Source organism: Syngnathoides biaculeatus, chromosome 23, assembly GCF_019802595.1.
Source record: "Syngnathoides biaculeatus isolate LvHL_M chromosome 23, ASM1980259v1, whole genome shotgun sequence".
NCBI lineage: Eukaryota > Metazoa > Chordata > Actinopteri > Syngnathiformes > Syngnathidae > Syngnathoides > Syngnathoides biaculeatus.
The window spans coordinates 16,521,480-16,537,385 of record NC_084662.1 but is presented as its reverse complement, the minus strand read 5'-3'; the positions used below and the strand labels follow the sequence as shown (position 1 = coordinate 16,537,385).

At 44.2% G+C, this 15,906-nt stretch overlaps 2 protein-coding genes across 4 annotated transcripts; both read right to left on the bottom strand.

The window, feature by feature from the left end:
• Positions 1-3,450: 3,450 nt before the first annotated feature.
• On the bottom strand, positions 3,451-7,728 carry LOC133496573 (uncharacterized). Of its 2 annotated transcripts, none has more exons than XM_061812325.1 (3): positions 6,103-6,225; positions 5,739-6,032; positions 3,451-4,026 (listed from the first exon to the last, which is right to left on the bottom strand). In XM_061812325.1, exons 1-3 carry the CDS (start codon positions 6,110-6,112, stop codon positions 3,617-3,619), a joined length of 714 nt encoding a protein of 237 aa, XP_061668309.1. In that variant the 5' UTR covers positions 6,113-6,225; the 3' UTR covers positions 3,451-3,616. The 2 variants fall into 2 exon arrangements, with proteins under 2 accessions (XP_061668309.1, XP_061668308.1); XM_061812324.1 differs by lacking the exon at positions 6,103-6,225 and adding an exon at positions 7,593-7,728 and having other exon boundaries at positions 3,453-4,026.
• Positions 7,729-11,992: 4,264 nt separating this feature from the next.
• Positions 11,993-15,665, bottom strand: LOC133496826 (uncharacterized). 2 transcript variants are annotated; one of them, XM_061812849.1, is made up of 3 exons: positions 15,486-15,665; positions 13,968-14,261; positions 11,993-12,562 (listed from the first exon to the last, which is right to left on the bottom strand). In XM_061812849.1, the coding sequence occupies exons 1-3, from the start codon at positions 15,529-15,531 to the stop codon at positions 12,150-12,152; spliced, it is 753 nt and encodes a 250-aa protein (XP_061668833.1). In that variant the 5' UTR covers positions 15,532-15,665; the 3' UTR covers positions 11,993-12,149. The 2 variants fall into 2 exon arrangements, with proteins under 2 accessions (XP_061668833.1, XP_061668834.1); XM_061812850.1 differs by having other exon boundaries at positions 11,993-12,457.
• Positions 15,666-15,906: the final 241 nt, after the last annotated feature.

Sequence of the window (15,906 nt, the reverse complement as noted above, 5' to 3'; positions counted from 1 at the left end):
AACATCACCCACAGTGTTACTAAGGTCACGTGGTGGCGTGCTGAGTGCCAATCAGCATGAGTTTGAACATTTTTATTTTTTTTTTTTGTCGAACACAGCCCACCTCTTGTCGTAAGAGGTTCCGCGCACTTGAGCAAGTAATATCTCACTTGTTCTCACTTCCTCTTTTCAAATTTTTTTTGAAACAAATCCCCACCTCTTCAATAAATGTGTTTTGCCGCCGTTGGTCACATTAATAATTGATCTTGGTCTGGGTATGTTTCTTAGTTTTCCCTCAAGTTTGAGATTTGCAGGAAGTTAGTAGTGGTTTGTATGAACAATGTATCCAATAGTTCATGTAATATGTACACTATTTTGACAATGTGATGTTAAATCTTCTCTCATTTACTCGTGTTTTGAGAAGATTTGTATCGACAATTGCGAATTTTCAGGGGCGCTGCCATTTTCCCAAGTCACATGACCTACGTGCGCGGATGTGACGTGTACCGTGCCGCAACAAAGGCTCGATTACATGGGACACCATTTATGCCAAACGGCGATTTATCGGATTTATCCTCATCTGATGAAAAAATACCAGTATCGGTTGATCGGGAAGAGGCCTACGCATGACATAAGTGTGTAAACAAAGGCCCCCGCAGCTCCGGGCCGGCAGCCGCGGATTGTTCTTTGGACAGGAATGACGCAGAGTCTGACGAGCTTTGGCGGTGGAGGCCGTTAGCCGAGCTCCGGCGTCCGGTGAGCCCGTTAGCCAAACTTCAGGGAGCGAGCTCACGGCCTCCCCAGCCGCCGAAGCTATGCTAACTGTCTCTCCAGATGCTGAAGCTCGGCTAATGGCCTCCCTGGACGCTGAAGCTCGGATAACGGCCTCCCCAGATGGCGAAGCTCGGCTAACGGCCTCCCCGGACCCTGAATCTCACCTAACGGCCTCCGCTGCCACCGCCAAAGCTCGCTCGTCAAACTCCGCGTCATTCCGGTTCGAAGAACGATCCACAGCTGCCGGCCCGGAACTCCATGGGCCTTTGTTTACGCACTTATGTTGGGCCTTGGCCACCGAGTATCGAAGTATTCCTCCGTCTTCCCGGTCAACAGATACTGCTATTTCTTCATCAGATGAGAATAAATCCGAGAAATCAGCGCTGGGCATAATGCTGTCCCATGTAATCGAGCCTTTATTGCAGCACGGTACACGTCACGTAGGTCATGTGACTCGCAAAAATGGCAGCGCCCATGGAAATTATTAATTGTCAATAAAAATCTTCTCAAAACACTATTAAATGTGGGAGGATTTGACATCACATTGTCAAAACAGAGTACATTTTATTATTATACTATTGGATACATGGTTCATGCAAACCACTGGATTTCCCCTTTAAGGAGCCCCTAAAGGGACATTGAAAAAAAAACTTTTTCTCACTATAATGAGTCACTTTCTCATTGTAAGGTTTACATTGTCCCTTTGGGGGCTCCGTAGGAAGTGATGCGGGATGAATAGGAAATGTGACAGACATTCACCAAGAGGTCGGTTTACGGTTTAAAGACACAAAAGACTCAAATTCGTAAAAATTTGTCACGGGAATAACATTTTTTAATTGTAGTATTTGGGAAGTACCTGTGATATTCGATAGCGGTTTGAAGGCATCAAAACGAACACTTGAACAATACTATAACACAATATTCTCAATCATTCATTTTCAGTTACCACGAGTTCAACGACTCAGCTAAACGAGTCTTATATTCATTCTTTTATCAGTTGGTAATGTTAATGCTTTGTGTGCTGGGGCGTTAAGTAGATTTTTCTCTAAAACGAACCCAAACTATATAATTTTTACACATAAACTAGTACTATACTGTAGTCAATTAATTGTTGATTAACAATAATTAATTAATAATTCCGGTGTACTACTACTACTTCCGAGAGGACCTTACAGGAAATGATACGCTGCTACACTTAGCTAGTCCTGTCAGCACTATGTCTCCATGGGTGACAAATCCTCTTCGGGATGTTATGAGTTGGACTGTGGTGTTCCCCAAGGCTCAATTTTAGGGACGAGACTTTTTCATTTAAATACATGACAACTCTCTTTTATTCGATAAGAACTTGGGCATTATCGTTGACTCCAAGCTAAATTGTATTTCTTTTTATTCGTGAGAGTTGAAATGAGTTTGCTGTTCCTTATAGGCTGCGTGTCCAAAGCGTCAAAGGTGAAAATGGATGTTGGGAAAAAAAAAAAAATCAAATATAGATTAACCGGGAAGTGCAACATAGAATACCTTCTAATAGAAACGGAATAAATGTGAATTCATTTTTGTGCCATCATCTTCATCAAACAACTTGTGCTTTTGGTCCATGTCATTGTTTACTTCATGGTGAGACACAGACGCATACAAGCACAAAATATGAATAATGTTCATCCCTCCGCATACATGCACGTAATGTGCGATTTGCGTCACCCTCATTTGTTCTGCATTCCCTCTTTTAAAGGAAACAAGCGGCTTGGCCGAGCCGCAGCGGCGCCTTTCGTTCTTGTCCATCGCGGCATAATCATGTCCGAAGGGGAAGTGAAAAAACTAAGAATAACATCATTGTCACGGAAACTGTAAGTATATAGTGCAATAATTCTCATTTTTTTCAGATCTGTAGAAATGCCTTTCCCCAGAGGCGCCATATTGAACTCCGTGCGACCAGTCTGAGAGCAAAGACACCAAATTGTTTTTGCGCCCCGTTCATGTCATGCCATTATCAAAGCCGCTTATCCTCACAAGGGTTGCGGGAAAGCTGGAGCCTATCCCAGCTAGCTTTGCGCGAAAGGCGGATGACACCCCGAAGTGGTCGCCAATCATCACTGAGTGGGAATCGATCCCATGCTGCCAACGCCAAAGTCAGGCATGTGTACCACGACACCAACAGTTGTAACGCCGAGTGACATCAGGGAGGAAAATGGCCAATGGAAACCAATTTGGACATTTTCCCTCAGAGGTGTACTCACGTTTGTTGCCAGCGCTTGGACGTGAATGGACGTGCGTAGAGTTTTATTTTGGAGGAGCCCTAAATTTATACAGTTAAGAAAGCAAACTTTCATGACATAAAAAGAAAGAATTATTATTAATTTGGGTTTTATCAGAGGCACTTTAAATGGTGACAAGTTTTGTGCTGCCTTCCATTCAACATGTTTTAATATCATTTATGTGGTTTAGTCTGACCACACCTACACTGCAGTTATAAGAAGTTGTTCGTAAATATGATCTTAGCTGTTTATTTTTTTACTTCCTGTCGCTAAAACGTTTTTTGTTTTTTTTGTTTTTTTAAATGAAAATTGAATTGGATAAGTCAAGGTCACATTTATGGCGGGAAAAAAAGATTTGACGTGATTTAGCTTGCTTTTGGTTTTTGGCAACAGACAGGAAGTGAAGAATGATGGACAGGAAGTGCGACACAAAGACATTCGTCATGAGACCAGTTGTAGTTTGATGGCACAAATGTTTCATTATAGCATGAGTAGTCAAAGGAATAAAATTGAATAACTGCAATATTTAGGAAGCACATTTCGATTCCCAACAGTCTATTTTGGCAAAAATGGATCGCTGGAAGGGTTCTGCTGGTTCTAACTGGTTCTAACTACTGGGGTGCATTTCTTCTCGACTTCATCATGATGAGGACAACGGCCACAACGGCAACGATCACCAACAAGACCGAAAAGGTCAGCCGAATTATATTGATGAGCCGGGTGTGGCCAGGCGACGGATCTCCAGGTTCTTCTGCAGCTCTGTACTGGGCCTGGACCTGGACATTGTTTTGGCTTATGTATTGACACGTGTACTTCTTGAGGTCAACAGGAAATATTTCCAAGATGGACACGCAGTTACGCCTGATGCTTCTAGCGCGAAGCTCTCCGCCTTCCCCATCCATCCAGCGTAGCCTCCCTGGTCGGCAAATACACATCGGAGCCGGGTAGCAGGCCAGAGAACACTTCAGGACCACTTTGTCCTTTCCCATAGGATCAGAGACTGGAGGAGACGACATTGTCACTGCAGGGAAGAAGGAAACCGGTGAGATATGTGAAGCCTGGTACCAATCACAAACATCATGATTAAAAAAAAAAGAAAAAAATCAACAATTTATTGGTCATACAGTGTGTGTTGCGCTCTGCTCCAATCATCTCAACACAGAACACCTCACACACATAATTTAATTTTATTTAGTTCTGCCACCAATGTTGAACTATCTATCTATCTATCTATCTATCTATCTATCTATCTATCTATCTATCTATCTATCTATCTATCTATCTATCTATCTATCTATCTATCTATCTATCTATCTATCTATCTATCTATCTATCTATCTATCTATCTATCTATCTATCTATCTATCTATCTATCTATCTATCTATCTATCTATCGATCTATCTATCTATTTTCAGAACTGCTTATCCTCACAAGATTTGCAGGAGTGCTGGAAATTATCCCAACTGTTGTTAGGGAGGGGTCAAAATACACCCTGCTAATCGCAGGCCACATAGAAACAAGCAACCATTCACAATCACACCTTCGGGGCAATTTAGTGTTTCCAATTAATGCAAGTTTTTGGGATGTGGGAGGAAACCAGAGTGGCGGGACAAAACCCACGCAGGCACAGGGAGAACATGCAAACTCCACCCAGGTGGGGCTGGGATTTGAACCCCAGTTCTTAGAACTGTGAGGCCAATGATCTAACCGAATGCTCCCCTATTTTATGTAAAATAAAATTTTAAAGGTGGGACGGTGGATTAGCTGGTGCTCCGGTTTCCTCCCACATCCCAAAAACATGGAACATTAATTGGGCACTCTAAATTGCCCTTAGGTGTGAATGTGAGAACGGGTGATTTGATTTATTTGTTTGTTTGTTTGTCTCAATGTGCCCTGCGATTGGTTGGCAACCAGTACAGGGTGTACCCCACCACCTGCCCGTTGACAGCTGGGATAGGCTCCAGCACTCCCTGCGACCCTTATGAGGATAAGCGGCTAAGAAAATGGATGGATGGATAAAATTTTAAATAACAACTGGGCAGGACATGGTTTAATTCACAGCCACTTTCTCACTTCCTCAAGTCGCTTTGTGATTCTAAATTCATTTTTTTTACATCACAATTCACGGAGTCATGACTCAGCATAGTCTGGGTTACCCACACACGAACATTTTGTTCTTAAAAGTTGAACAAATTCAATATTCAGGATTTTCAATCTCACGTGACCAGGGCAGATGTGCACATCACAGTGATTGCACAGGAATGCATATTCCATTTTCTTCCACTTATCCGAGGGTGGGGGCCAGCACCAGGGAAGCTCAGACCTCCCCCAAGCCTGAACACCCTGCGAAGGAAACTCGTTTCGTCCACTCGTATCTGCTATCTTGTTTTTCAATCATAGCGCACAACTCTTGACCACAGCTTAGGGTAAGTACAAATATCGACCTGTCAATCGAATCCTTCTGCTTTTGGTTGAGCTCCACCACCACGACAAACAGAGAGCTCCACTCGCCATCTCCCGCAAGATATCAGGATCTGTTTCGCAACTTTCCCCGTCCCTTCAAAGCAATCTACCTCAAGTAAATACATCTATTACTCTACACATTTAAATCAGGACAGTCGAGAAGAAAGCTCCGATCTTTGGTCAAATGACACCGCAGATCGCCTTGGCCTTTGCCATCTGGATGCATGGTTGTGTGACGTTGATGAAATGTACAATAGCAGCCGACTCACGCGTCATCACTGACAGCAAAACTGTGACGACCAGACTTCCATCTTGAAGACAAGTGAAAGAACCAGCATCCTCCCCTGTCACTTGGGCAATCATCAACGAGCAGTCGTCGTTGAGGCTGAGGCGTTGACTTCTGTCCGAGCTCGCCTGCACTTGTCCGTCTTTCACCTCGCGTAGCACGTTGCCTTCGTCCCGACTGTACAACCAGGCCAAGCGGGAGCAGGACGAACGCAGGCAGGGCAGAGTGGCCACATCCCCGGCTCTGGCGAAGATCTCGATGGTCTGGCCTCTTATGCCTGCAAGACAACACTACAAGGTAAGTTCGCGCGCTAAAGCTGTTGGCACTAACCAATGCCATTGTGGTACCTCGGCTCATTTTACTAGTACGCAATATTCGCTCTGCTCAGCGGCACAATTTTGTCACTATAGGTTGGATCGCAGTTTTGGGTTCAACGCTCGTTTTTACTTTGTACATGCTGCCATTCGGAGACACAGAACACAATTTCACAGTTATGCACAATTGATATTCTTTTTAACAGTATTTAAGAGAGCGGTAAATATCCCAGCGTTCCACCAGGGCAAAACTAATATTTTAGGTACTTGCACTCGAACCCAGTGAGAGAAATTTCCCAACGTTCAGTTTTATAGGACTCATGATTAGAAGTGAGACCTGTCCACGCACAGGAAAAAAAAAACGTGGAAAATCCATATCCATAACTACGGTGACCCACCTTGCGGACTCACTGCAAGGTAACCATGAGAAGTGATGGGGACGGGACGTTGTGAAGTTTGTGGTCATTGTTGCCCTCTGGTGAGCTCGGTTACATTTTTGCGTGGACTTCACTACCATCGTAGCATCCTTCACCATTAAAATGAAAAAAAAAATAATTCTCAAGAACTCTGAGTGACAAACTAATTTGCTGAATTGTTCTGCATTTTATCTGAGGAAACGACTACGTGGCTGTGAGTGGCGGTTCAGAATGCATTCAAATTAAACTAAGGCACTAAAAATCAACTCTTTATTCAATCTTTACTTTAACATGAAACCCGAACGAGGAATGACATTAAACGTTTGAAGCCTGTTCTTGGAATAATTATGTACGCTTTTGAATCAAAGCAAAAAAATGGGCTAAATTTGTCATGATCCTGCCGCTCCAGCACGAGCTGTGCGGGTGCGCTGATTGGGAGGTGCACACCTGCGCCTCATGCAGCCTGATTATGCTGTGGATTTATATGACCGCGATGACAACTGGCCGGCGCCAGTTCGTTGATCTTCATGTCCCGTTCGTGTGCTCCGGTATCCCTGATTGAACCTGTGTGTACCGACCTTCGCCTGTTCTCCGACCACCCTTGTAAGCCTGACTCCTTTGATACTTCTGCCTGCTTTGATTGTTCCCCTGTGTACCGACTCCTGCCTGCCCACTCACCTGCTCTCTTCGCCCGACATCCCAACTACCGCTGCTGCACCGGACTGCCTGCTCGATCCCCGACCTCGGCATAAACGTTTCTCCTTGAACTACCTTGCATCGTCCTAGTCCTGCATTTGGGTCCTCCTCTCGTTCCGATGGGACGTGACAAATTTGGCTTTGCTTCTCGACAAACTCTGACACTGGGTTATTAATCTTTCAAAACACAACTGTACTTGTGTATGAGTCCTGATGCACCCCTCGGATGAGCTTATGAGGTGCGTTGTTTGCGTTAGGCTTGCGCCGCAAACATTGCTAATGCTTGTCATTGTTGTCTATGTAACCATGAGCAGAGCAAAGTAGAAGTTCCTGTTTGCAAACATTTACACAACTTCAAAGAAAGAAATGAAGTAATCTTAAAATAGGTCCAACAAACAAAAAGATGATTACCTTCGTATTGGAGCAGAAAAATGAGAATAAATTCCTTTGTGGTCATCTTTAGATTTTAATCCATATCACAGTATTCTCTTTTAAAAGACACACAAACAGAGCGCAGGCTGCCACAAAGACGCAAATCTAGTGTCCAATGTGCGTCAGTCAGATTTGTTCTGCATTTGGCCTTTTTATCGGAAACGCATTTCACAAGTGGCCTGACCCGGCAGCGTTGGCGGCCCATCAATCTTCTTATTTCTGGACTATCACTGAGAAACACGGAGTTTAAGCTCCCTCCAAAGATTTTACATTGTGTGTAGGTCTGAAGACTGGCTAGGCCATGCCAGAAGCTTAATATGCTTCTTACAGAGCTACTCCTTGGTTTTCCTGGCTGTGTGCTTCGGGTCATTGTCATGTTAAATGACCCAGCCACGACCCAGCTTCAATGCTCTGACTGAGGGAAGGAGGTTGTTCCCCAAGATCTCACAACACATGGCCACGGTCATCCTCTCCTTAATACAGTGCAATGGTATTGTCCCGTGTGCAGGAAAAACACCCCCAAAGCATGATGCTACCACCCCCATGGTTCACAGTAGGGATGGTGTTCTTGGGATGGAACTCATCATTCGTCCTCCTCCAAACACGGTTAGTGGACTTATGACGAAAAAGTTCTGTTTTGGTCTCATCTGACCATAAAACTTTCTCCCATGGTTCCTCTGTATCATCCAAATGGTCATTGGCAAACTTAAGAGGGGCATTGACATGTGCTGGTTTAAGCAGGGGAACCTTCCGTGCCATGCATGATTTCAAACCATGACGTCTTAGTGTATTCCCCACAGTCACCTTGGAAACGGTGGTCCCAGCTCTTTTCAGGTCATTGACCAAATCCTGTTGTGTAGTCATGGGTTGATTCCTCACCTCTCTAAGAATCATTGAGACCCCACGAGGTGATATCTTGTATGGGGCTCCACTCCGACTGAGATTGACCGTCATGTTTAGCTTCTTCCGTTTTCTAATGATTGCTCCAACAGTGGACCTTTTTTTCCAACAAGCTACTTGGCAATTTATCTATAGCTTTTTCCAGCCGTTTGGAGTTGCACAATTTTGTCTCTGGTGTCTTTGGACAGCTCTTTGGTCTTGGCCACGCTACAAGTTTGAGTCTTACTGATTGTATGGGGTGGACAGGTGTCTTTATGCAGCTAAAAACCTCACACAGGTGCTTCTGATACAGGATAATACATAGAGTGGAGGTGGACTTTCAAAGGCGAACTAACAGGTTTTGCAGGGTCAGAATTCAAGCTTCTTCCACTGGATCAGAATCCAGAGGAGATGACGACGTCACTGCAGGGAAGAAGGCTACCGGTGAGATAAGTGAGAGTGATTGTTCTGAAATTCATCAAAATCACAGACTTGAGTCAAGACAAAGGGCCTGATCAAAAAGTTTGCACATGGAAGAACGCATTTTGACGGCTCACGTCATCACCGTCAGCAAAACGTCAAGTGATAGCCTTTCACCCTGTTGACACGGAAAGAAACCAGCATCCTCTGCCTCCAGCCAGTTAATGGCCAGCGTGCAGTCGTCGTTCAGGCTGAGCCGCTGACTTCTGGGTGACTTCTTCAGCACTCGGCCGTTCTCCGCCTCATGTACCAACAAGCTCTGGTCCCGACTGTATAACCAGGACAAGCCAGAGCAGGAGGACCACCTGCAGGGCAGAATGGCCACATCCCCCGCCCTGGCATAGACTTACGTGAACTGGCCGCGAATGACTGAAAAACAACACGCTGGCACTCAGAAACACAGAAAACATTTTTAAACTTGTGCTCTTATGATACTCCGAGTGGCCTGCGATTGACTGGTGATCAGTTTAGGATGTAGTCCGCCTTACCCCCTAAGTTACCTTAGATAGGCTCCAGCACACACTTGACCCTTGTGAGGATAAGCGCCTTGGAAAATGGATGGATAGATAGTTTTGTTTTTTTTTTCCTCTGACGGGCACAGCCCAATTGGCATTCTTTAACTTAACTGTGGAAATGAAGTCCTGGATAGCAGCTAATCTTCTCCAGTTAAAAGATATCTTTCAAGTATCAGTTCTGGAGCGTTCCGAGAGAAACTGATTTCAAAACCACGACAACTCTCTTTTACTCCATCAGACGCCATGGGTTCGATCACTCATATCAAAAATCATCTCTCACCATTAAAATGAAATGTCGTTAATCCATTCCTGCTTTCTAAAAATACAGTAATCCCTCGTTTTTCACAGTTAATTGGTACCAGCCCCACCTGTAAAAAGTGGGGGGAAAAAAAACGCAAAGTAGGGGAAAATCGCATTTTTTAAACTTTATTTTGTTCCCCAGACAGTCTTTCTCCTTGTTTATTGGAGGTCACACACTGTAAAATTGTAAGTGAGGGGAAGAGTAGTCCCTTAAGATATCATTTTAATTTGATCTTTGAAGACGTTCGTAACTCAAAACACTACCTAAAACCTCATCGATTGAAATTAATGCAAATGGCTTTCGTCGCTTACAGACTGAGGGGACAAAAATGCAGTGGCAGTGGCGCCTTTTCGTTCCTGTCGATTGCAGCGTAATCATGTCCGAAGTGGAACCAAAAAATAGAAGAATAGCATCATTGTCACGTAAATTGTATGAACATAGTGCTATAATTCCCTTTTTCTTCAGATCTGTAGAAAGGCCTTTCACCAAAGGTGCCAGATTGAACTTTCCGTGGCCAGTATGAAAGCAAAGACACTAAATTGTTTTTGCTCCCGTTTCAAACCTGAGACATTTTAACACCAAGTGCCATCGGGGAGGAAAATGGCCAATGGAAACCGATTTGGACATTTTCCCGCAGAGGTGTGCTCACTTTTGTTCCCAGTGTTTGGACGTGAATGGCTGTGTGCTGAGTTTTGTTTTGGGAGGGCAATAAAGTTAAGTTGAAGATAGGAAAGCAAACTGTCATGATTTAAGAAAAAAAATTTTTTACAAAACAGTTGTTTAACATAATTTTGGTTTGATCAGAGGCAATTTAAAGGTCAAGTGTCATGAAATGGATGATTTTTAGTACGTTATTAATGAAAAAACGGGAGCCGATATGGACCCATCCGTTTTTTTTCACCACAAAACATGATTTTGACGAATGTGGCTTTTTGTAATTCCCGCCATGAAAATTCTCTCGAGGGATTTGTTTTCGAGAAGAAGCAGGAAGTGATGTACGAGGCAGGAGCGCCCTCTAGCGAACTCGTTTGTTTCTATTAGTTTTACCTCCGGGAAGGTAGGTCGTTGTTCCTTCGTGTTAGCCAAAATGCCGGCTCGATGAATTGCTGGATATTGTTTGAACACTCGGGCGGATGGATTTACCCTTCAGAACTTTCCAAGAGACACGGTTCGTCGTGAAAAATTGATTGCACAGGTGCAAAGGATGAGAGCTTTGTGGGTTCCAAATGACGGGTAGGTGAGTATACAGCTACTAAAAAAATTATAGTTTGGGGGCTACCACGTAATAAGTCTCTCATAACATAACAAAAGATCCATGTTTGTATGACAGGGGTGCTAAATGTGTCGATGTGCATGTTGGATGGCTTCCGCATCAGGCTCGCCGGCAAAGGCTGCCACATTGTTCTCACCGGTGAAGGCTTCCGCGTCGTGCCTTGTGGACGAGCGTGGCTTGGCCGGGCTGGCTCATACATACTGTTTGGGAGTCTGTTAGTTGGAAGTGATCCGCATATCATCTAAATATGGCTAAAAACGAGCGCGTAATATTGCCCTGGTAACTTCACTTGGGTGCGTGGTGTTCTCTTCGAAAAGAGCTTCCGTGTCAGAAGGGGCGTGTTCGTCTCCCACAGCAAGGGCCACAGCGGGTTTTCAATGGCGAATGTTTGGGGTGACATCACGGACAGGAGATGCAGCCAATGTGGCGACCAATTGGATGTCGAATGACACTTCCGCAACTTTGCGCATGGATGACGCGCTCTCTGCTCATATTAATTTTTCCGTATGGACATTGAAGTGAATAATGTTAACTGTATTTTTTCATTTCAATATCTATTTTAGAATGTTTATAGGGATGATACTTGACCATGAAAAGGTGGCAAGTTTGTGCTGGCTTCCAGTCAACATGTTTTAATATTATTTATATCGTTTATTCTGACCACAGCCACACCAATGTTATAAGAATCTGTGCAGACTTGTGCTAAACCCTGTCTCAGCTGTTTATTTTTACTTCCTGTCTCTAAAATGTATTTTTTTTTTTTTAAAAGAAAATTTAATTGGACAAGTCACGGTCATATATATGGCGGGTAGAAAAAAAGATTTGATGTGATTTAGCTTGTTCTTGGTAGGATTTTTAAAAGTTGTCCTGAGATTAAGACCAACAGGAAGTGAAGAATGATGGACACAAAGACGTTCGTCATGAGACCAGTTGTAGTTTAATGACATAAATGTTTCATTATAGCATGAGTAGACAAAGGAATAAGATTTAATAATTGCAATATTTAGGAAGCACATTTCGATTCAATGCAGTCTATTTTGGCAAAAATGGATCGCTGGAAGGGTTCTGCTGGTTCTAACTGGTTCTAACTACTGGGCTGCGTTTCTTCTCGACTTCATCATGATGAGGACAACGGCCACAACGGCAACGATCACCAACAAGACCGAAAAGGTCAGCCGAATTATATTGATGAGCCGGGTGTGGCCAGGCGACGGATCTCCAGGTTCTTCTGCAGCTCTGTACTGGGCCTGGACCTGGACAATATTTTCGCTTATGTATTGACACGTGTACTTCTTGTGGTCAACAGGAAATATTTCCAAGATGGACACGCGGTTTTTCGGGTTGATGCTTCTATGGGGAACCTCCCCACCTTCCTCATCCATCCAGCGAAAAGTCCCTGGTCGGAAAATACATGTTACACGAGGGTAGCAGGCCAAAGAACAATTCAGGACCACTTTATCCTTTCCCATAGGATAAGAGACTGGAGGAGACGACATCGTCACTGCGGGGAAGAAGGAAACTGGTGAGATACATGAAACCTGGTACCAATGATAAACATCAGGATTTCACAAAAAAATCACAAAAAATCAACAATTTCTTGGTCATACAGTGTGTGTTGCACTCTGCTCCAATCATCTCAACACAGAACACCTCACACGCATAAAAATTTTCTTCTGCCACCAAGGCTGACTTTTGAAAATACCGCTTCTCATCTGGGGAACCCTTCATTCATTCATCTATCTATCCATCAACCTATCTGTCTGTCCGTCTCTCCATTTTCTGACCCGCTTATCCACACAAGAGTCCCAGGAGTGCTGGAGCTCATCCCAGCTGTTATCGTGGAGGCGTCAAGGCACACCCTGAACTGGGTGTCAGCCAATCGCAGGCCACATAGAAACAAGCAACCATTCAAAATCACACCTTAGGGGCAATTTAGTGTTTCCAATTAATGCAAGTTTTTGGGATGTGGGAGGAAACAAGAGTGGCGGGACAAAACCCACGCAAGCACGGGGACAATATGCAAACTCCACCCAGGTGGGGCTGGGATTTTAACCCACGTTCTTCGAACTGTGAGGCCAATGATTTAACCAAATGCTCCCCTATTTTATGTAAAATAAAATTTTAAAGGTGGGACGGTGGATTAGCTGCCACTCCGGTTTCCTCCCACATCCCAAAAACTTGCAACATTAATTGGACACTCTGAATTGCCCCGAGGTGTGATTGTGAGTGCAGCTGTTTGTCTCCATGTGCTATCTGAATGGCTGGCAACCAGTTCAGGGTGTACCCCACCTCCTGCCCGTTGACATCTGGGATAGGCTTCAGCATTCCCCACGACGCTTGTGAGGATAAGCGGCTAAGAAAATGGATGTATGAATACATCACAGTGAATGTACAGGAATCCATATCCATCCAGTTTCTTCCACCCATCCAAGGGTGGGTCAAAGGGGGTTGCACCAGGGAACCCCGGACTGCCCTCCCCCAAGCCTGAACACCCTGCGAAGGAAACTCGTTTCGGCCACTACTATCTGCTATCTTGTTTTTCAATCATGACACACAACTCTTGACCACAGCTGAGGGTAAGTATGTAGATCGATCTGTAAATCGAAACCTTCTGCTTTTGGTTTAGCTCCACCGCCACGACAGACGGAGAGCTCCACTCGCCATTTCCGGCAAGATACCAGGATCTGTTTTGCAACCTTTCTCTTCAAGCAATTTATCTCACATAAAAACATCGAGCAGTCTACACATTTAAATAAGTAGAGAAGAAAGCTCCAATCTCCTTTCAAGCCACTTCATCTGTCTTCTCATGCTTTGGTCAAATGACACCGCAGATCGCCTTGGCCTTTGCCATCTGGGTGCATGGTTGTGTGACGTTGATGAATAAAATACAATAGCAGACCACTCACGCGTCATCACTGACAGGAAAACTGTGACGACCAGACTTCCATCTTGAAGACAAGTGAAAGAACCAGCATCCTCCCCTGTCACTTGGGCAATCATCAACGAGCAGTCGTCGTTGAGGCTGAGGCGTTGACTTCTGTCCGAGCTCGCCTGCACTTGTCCGTCTTTCACCTCGCGTAGCACGTTGCCTTCGTCCCGACTGTACAACCAGGCCAAGCGGGAGCAGGACGAACGCAGGCAGGGCAGAGTGGCCACATCCCCGGCTCTGGCGAAGATCTCGATGGTCTGGCCTCTTATGCCTGCAAGACAACACTACAAGGTAAGTTCGCGCGCTAAAGCTGTTGGCACTAACCAATGCCATTGTGGTACCTCGGCTCATTTTACTAGTACGCAATATTCGCTCTGCTCAGCGGCACAATTTTGTCACTATAGGTTGGATCGCAGTTTTGGGTTCAACGCTCGTTTTTACTTTGTACATGCTGCCATTCGGAGACACAGAATAAAATTTCACAGTTATGCGGAATTGATACTCTTTTTAACAGTATTTAAGAGAGCGGTAAATATCCTAGCGTTCCACCAGGACAAAACTGATATTTTAAGTACCTGCACTAGAACCCAGTGAGAGTAATTTCCCAACGTTCAGTTTTATAGGATTCGTGATTAGAAGGGACACCTGTCCATGGACAGAAAAAAAAAAATGGAAAATCCATATCCATAACTACGGTGGCCCACCTTGCGGACTCACTGCAAGGTAACCATGAGAACTGATGGGGACTGGACGTTGTGAAGTTCTTGGTCATTGTTGCCCTCTCATGAGGTAGATTACAATTTTGCGTGGACTTCACTGTCTATAAATAAATCGGCCGGAGCTAAAAGTGTCATTTAGTCCATGACCTAATTCCAAACACTCGTACCCTCTTTCACCATTAAAATGAAAAAAAAAAAAAAAAAAAAAAAAAAAACATTCTCAAGAACTGAGTGACAAACTAATCTTCTGTATTGTTCGGCATTTTATCTGAGGAAACGACTAAGTGGCTGCGAGTGTGGCGGCTGAGAATGCATTCAAATTAAACTAAGGCACTAAAAATCAACTCTTAATTCAATCTTTTCTTTAACATTAAACCCAAACGAGGAATGACATTAAAGGTTTGAAGCCCATACTTGGAATAATTATGTACGCTTTTGAATCAAAGCGTACATAATTTAGTATAATTACATTATAATTATACTAAATTGGCTTGCGCCTCGACAAACTCGGACATTGGGTTATTAATATTTCAAAACACAACTGTACTTGTGTATGACTTGTGCACCCCTCGGATGAGCATACGACGTGCGTTGTTGGCGTGAGGCTTGTTGTGCCACCAAAATTGTTAATGCTAGTCATTGTTGTCTATGTAAACATGAGCAGAGCAAAGTAAAAGTTCCCGTTTGCAAACATTTACACAACTTCAAAGAAAGAAATGAAATAATCCTAAAATAGGTCAAACAAACAAGCAAAAAACAATAATAAAAAGGATTACCTTCGCATTGAAGGAGAAAAATGAGAATAAATTCCTTTGTGGTCATCTTTTGATTTTAATCCATATCACAGTTTCCTCTTTTAAAAGACGCACAAACAGAGCGCAGGCCGCCACAAAGACACGAATGCAGTGTCCGACGTGCATCACTAAGGATTGTTCTGCATTTGGCCTTTCTATAGGAAACGCATTTCACAAGTGGCCTGACCCGGCAGCGTTGGCGGCCCATCAATCTTCTTCACGGCGGTGCAATCGCTTCCAAAGGAGAAGTGAAAAAAAAAAGTTGCAAATGACATCAACATCATGTACGTTGTTTGTACCAAGTCCAACAATGCCCTGCGATTGGCTGGCAACCAGTTCAGGGTGTACCCGGCCTCCTGCCCATTGGCAGCTGGCATAGGCTCCAATATTCCCCGCGACCCTG